Source organism: Vanellus vanellus, assembly GCF_965231255.1.
Source record: "Vanellus vanellus genome assembly, chromosome: 12".
Lineage (NCBI taxonomy): Eukaryota > Metazoa > Chordata > Aves > Charadriiformes > Charadriidae > Vanellus > Vanellus vanellus.
The window spans coordinates 93050-98562 of NC_138917.1; the positions used below are offsets into that span (position 1 = coordinate 93050).

At 43.9% G+C, this 5513-nt stretch overlaps 1 protein-coding gene across 1 annotated transcript; it reads left to right on the forward strand.

The window, feature by feature from the left end:
* The first annotated feature begins 260 nt into the window (after positions 1-260).
* On the forward strand, positions 261-1518 carry RGS9BP (regulator of G protein signaling 9 binding protein). Its single transcript, XM_082489311.1, has one exon. The coding sequence runs from the start codon at positions 275-277 to the stop codon at positions 986-988; it is 714 nt and encodes a 237-aa protein (XP_082345437.1). The 5' UTR covers positions 261-274; the 3' UTR covers positions 989-1518.
* Positions 1519-5513: the final 3995 nt, after the last annotated feature.

Genomic DNA, 5513 nt, shown 5'->3' on the forward strand with positions numbered 1-5513 from the left:
AGCCGCCCCCCTTCTCCGGCGCGGCGGCGGCAGGCGGGCAGCGATGCTGCCGCCCCCCCGGGGCTCCCCGCAGCCCGCCGGGGCTCCTGGAGGCGCCGGCGCCGCCTGAGCGGCCGGCGGGGCCGCGGGGCGGGCCGAGGGGGCGCCGAGTGGAAGCGCGAGCCGCGGGTGCCGCCCGCCATGCGCGCTGGTAGCGGCCGCCCGCGGCGGGTCCCCGCGCCCGGCAGCGGGTAGCGCGGCGGCGGGGCCGCGGCCCCCCCCCGGCGGCGGCAGCATGGTGAAGGAGGAGTGCAAGGCGCTGCTGGACGCGCTCAGCAAGGTGACCGCCTGCTACCGGCACATGGTGCTGACCATCGGCGGCACCTCGGACTCCCAGAACCTGCGGGAGGAGCTCAAGAAGACCCGGCAGAAAGCCCAGGAGCTCGCGGTGGCCAACAGGAACAAGCTCACCGCGGTCCTGAAGGACAAAACGGTGAGTAAGGAGGACAAAGCCGAGTTCGAAAGGCTATGGGTGATTTTCTCCACGTGCCTAGAGATCCTGGAGATCGACATGAGGAGAGCCTTGGAGCTGGGCCACGAGTTCCCGCTCAACGTCCCCAAAAAGCACCTGATCCAGACGGGCATGAGCGGGGGAACCTCTGGCGTGGCCGCCCGGGCGATGAGCGTCCAGAACATGAAATACGAGGCTGAGCACAACATAGACGTGGTGGATTTGAAAGACCTCGAGAATGAAATCAACCAGGTAGGAGAGATGATGTACGAGATGGAAATGAAGGTCAATGTCCCGCAGTGGACAGTGGAGGCTAAACAGGACCCGGGGGCTGAACTAAAATCCACCATCAGCGTGGGCGCTTCTTCCATCGGCATGATCTCTGTGGAGGAGAATAAATCCTTCTGCGATATCAGCAAAGTTCTAGCTGGCATTATTTTCTCCGCGGTGCTCATCGTTGCTATTGTCCTGGCAGTGTGTGTGGTAAAACTCTCCTAGGGCGGCGCAGGCTCCGAGGAGAGCGACCCTTCTCCCGCCTGTCCTCGGAGTGCTTCACGCCTCACCTTCAGTTGCAAGACGGGGCACCTGGTTGAGCTGAGAATTTAAACATAGCACTTGGAAAAGCAAAGCAAAACTTTTGCCTCTCAGTGTCCTCAAACGCACGATTTGTTTCTTCTTGCTTTTGGAAGAAAATATATGCAAATCAGCCTGCAGAATAGGATGTCTTCGCCGGCTGGACTTGTAACAGTTAACTGTGAAGTATCAGGGTATTATCACTACTGGCTATAACAGGGATTTGTCTGCTATTAATAGATCACCATTCTCAGAAGCCTGTATTTTTTGTTCTTGAATAGGCTCTGGTTTTTGCTGCTGGTCACTGTTTACAGTATTTGAGAGTAACTCAAATTTGGAGGCTAACACAGGTGTTTTGTCCAACAAAGTGCATAGAATAATTTATGTTTTTCCATCAAATACACAAAATGTTATTTTAGTGGAGGCAAAGAGGAAGTATTAAAACCCCAGTAAAAGAATGCAAACAACCTCTATTTTGGATAAGTTAATGGTTGGGGAGGGGGGAGGGGGGTAGAGGATGGAGAAAACAGAACAAGCAATGTTTGATACCAAATACCGTTTGTTGATTTATACACCAGTACAGAACCCGGTTGCATGGGTTGGCACAGCACGCACCAATGACTAATCGCTTTCCACATCCAGAGAGAAAAAGGGGAGAGTTGCATATTCAGAAAAATAACTGGCAAGCCTCGTGGTTCTCATCCGCGTTTGCCACGATTTTGTCTCCCCTGGCAGAAAGGCTGATTCTTGTCACCGGTCCACATTTTTCTTTCTGTAGAAGCAGTTTGCACTTCACAATTAACTATGAAAATAGGAGCAATGAATCTACCCACAGCAGAAGCGGTCACTTTTGAAAATAAGATTTTGGCAAACACAAATGATGTCGAGTTAAAGCAGACCTTTCTAGTAATCCAAAAAGAGGTCCCCTCTCCTGTTGACAGGCAGGGATCGATGCCTGTATATGTACAGTCACATTTCTGCAAGCTCCTGAATTCTTTGCAGAAATCCAGACAAAGCTAAAAATGTGTCTCAGTTTCGTATCTCATTTGTGTCTGATTAATCGTCTGGGAAATGGGGAGCCGGCGGGATCGGCCCAATTTGACGTGCTGCAAATTTGGGAGGTAAATGCAAGAGCCACATAAACCTCTCCACTGCTTCCCTAAAGAAATGTCACTGTTTAAGTGTAAAATTGGGGGGACAGACAATAACTTTGCAGAGAAGCTCTATGACGTTTTGTAAAAGGACATATGTATTATGGTATTTACTGTGTAACTTAGGGAAATGTCTTCCGCTACTGTGAGCACACACGATCCTTTCAAGAATACTTTGCACGTACTTTGTAGTGCCGTAGGTGTATGAGGCACTCCACAGGCAAATATAAAGACCCTGTAATTAAAACCGGGGGGGGTTAATAAGTTATTATTCTTTTGCATTGATTATTGTGGCCACGCTATCAAAAAGTAACAATCGGACATGTTTTGTGAAGTTACTAGGCAATAGTTTTCATGCTTGTTAAATAAAATTATGTCAACAGCACTCATAAACAGCTAATATTTTTTAGTTAAGAACTGAACATACTTTGAAAAACTGCAGCAAACAGTTTATTCTTTAAAACTCAAGAGAACTGGATTTGGGGAGAAAAAGTGTGTGACAAATTTTAATCTGGTCCCTTGTAGGTGAGAAAAAAAATAATGGAGGTGAGGAAAAACAGTGAGTGGGGGCCTGAATGACAGGCTGTAGACTATCGTTCCGTTGAAGGATGACGAGTTCTGCATGTCGGTCCAGTGTAGCTCCGCTTCCGTGGGAATTCAGTTATGTAAGACGACTCCACATTCCTTTCTATTGTATTTCACTCATTCCATAGCATGTGTTTTATATGCAGTTAATCTAGGCTCGTAGAGACCCCCAGCAGCATTCTAACAAAGTCAAGCCTGTGTTTATCGGTGCTACTGTTTCTGACTGCGTAGACAAGGTGTAATTGCTGCATGTTGATTTAAATGAGAAGATCTCCTTCACAATTGTATCGAGTAAAGATATTTATGGAAAATACAGCAAAAGCTGCAGGAGAATGTATGTATTTGGATAGCCACCACTAGTCACTAAGGATTCGTGGGTATCGTCACTCTTTGCCCTCTCCTTTTGCTTAGTTCACGGGAAAGCGAACAAGTCGGACTCTGAAAACTCCATGTTCCTTTTGCAATCAGATCGTTTAACCACATGTTTCGAAAAACCAAGTAATGCAAGTCTGGTTTCTGGTGGATAAGTAAATGGTAACACCTCTAGTGTTCATTATCTTGGTACCTTGAAGTGGGCATAGTGTTTATCCACGGTTAGTTGCATAGAAGAATTTTTAAGAATAGGTAATCTCATCTTCAAAAGCAAGGCTCAGTGAGTCAGTAAATTGTAACTTTTCAGTCTGTTGCATTTTTCTGGAATTTGGATTCTTGGATACAGGACTCAGGATTCGTATGAGTAGCCTGTAATTATGTAAGTCTTGCTTCATTATGAATATGCACACCGTTAGTATTTAAAGGATTGGGCCTTGGAAAAATAATGTATTTTCAAATCTTAAGACAAAGCTGGCTGCTGCAGATTTATTCATCATTAGTTTGTTCCTAAAAATCTGTATCATTTTATATTCTAAAATTAATAAATAATAATCTAAAAAGATAATCTAAAATTAATAGATTAAGTAGCATTCTAACAGAGGACCGGCACCATCTAAATGGATAATATTGTTGCCATGAATCTCCTACACTTGATACAAGTGTGCGCTCAATGTGACAGAGTTCAGGCACCACAGTGCACAAAATCGAAACGGTAAAACCGCCATTGCCCAAAAGTACTGATGCCTCTTTTAAATTAAGAAATAAAGAGTTGTTGTAGATTTGCAGTCTTCATTTTCTTTGCCAACTGGAATGCAACTGGAAGGAGACCGGAAATGCTATTTTCTGACGTGAAAAATGGGAAGTCAAACTTCAAAATACTCTGTATTTAAATAGCATGATGAAAATGCAAATACTCTCATGCTGATCAGTGAATGAGAACGTTGGTGCATTTTCAGTACAAAAGAAGACGGTCATTGCTTAATTTCAATGCTGTTCTACTTCAGTTCTTTTGTCTTTGTTCACAGGATACACACATTAAATTTGCTGTACACTAAACTCTTATTCCGTACTTGAATGACACTGGTTTTGCCTGTGCATGGGTGGTATTTTCTACACTTTGAATAATTCAAACTTGTTACTGTCACTATTTATTTAACTTAAAATAAAGTACATTCTTATAACTTACTGGTTGGCTTGCAGCAGTAATGAAAACCAAAAAAAAACCCCTGGAATATTAATAGAGCTTGTCAGTAAGCTCTTCTAAACAAAAAGTTCCTATTTAAACCACAGAAATAAAAGTAACACGCTAAGCCCTCTCATTACAGTTTTCTCTACATAAACACGCCCTTCTCAAGCTCCCAGAACCGAATATAAAGATATATCTTAATTTATACTGCAAGGGAATCGGCAGTCTGAGAAGTGAAGACATCTCTGCCTTAGGGAACAGCTACGATCACATTTCGGATAAGAGGGATGACGTTGCCCTCGGCACTGCTTGTTCAGCGCTTTTGAGTAAAGTACAGAACCATTGGCTGGGGCAGCTGAAAACTAGAGAACATATTAGACGAGACTCACGTCTTGGCTCCTCTCTGTGTTAGCAAACGAACTCGGCCCCCTTTCTGCCAGCAAATCTCACATTTACTTTAGCAAAAGATGTACACAGCCTAAGGAGTGTGAAATTTGGTCCTGTGGTATTGACGGCAACAGCGATCAACAGTTGTATCAAACTATCAGAACCGCGTCTGTTAAATGCAGCAATTTGTAATTTTATTGCAGGACTTCCAGTCTATCAACATAAACACCCCCTACACTGTTTTCTAGTTTACTAACAAAATGAACGCGGAACCATAATTAAAGTGATTCTCCTTATGTTGCAAACAATGTCACAGCAAACTTCAGCGTTATGAATATGAACTCAGTTTCAAAATTCTTCATGTAAATGTGAAAATACTTTTTACGTGAATGCAGTCATTTAAAAACGGACTGAATGACTGATGTCATTAGCTTTCGGATTAAAAATTAAACACATGCTTATTGTTTGTGGTCTGAAAGGACTGGTTATGGGCTCCCTTTTCCTTCTCTGATAAGGTTTGTGTTGTTCACGTACATTTTCCAGAAATACCTTCTACTTCAGTGCTAATGGAACTCCTAGTCAACATATTTACCCTTCACAGATTTTCATTATGTAAAAAGTCACTCAGTAAGACCCGTGGATTACAGATCTCTAAGTGCTTTCTCTCAATACGATTATGTAAGTCTTTTAATGCAGGAAGAGATCTGGACAAAATAGTCGTCTACACGTGAGCAGCATTTGCTATGGTAAGCATACAATAAAAGTGGGA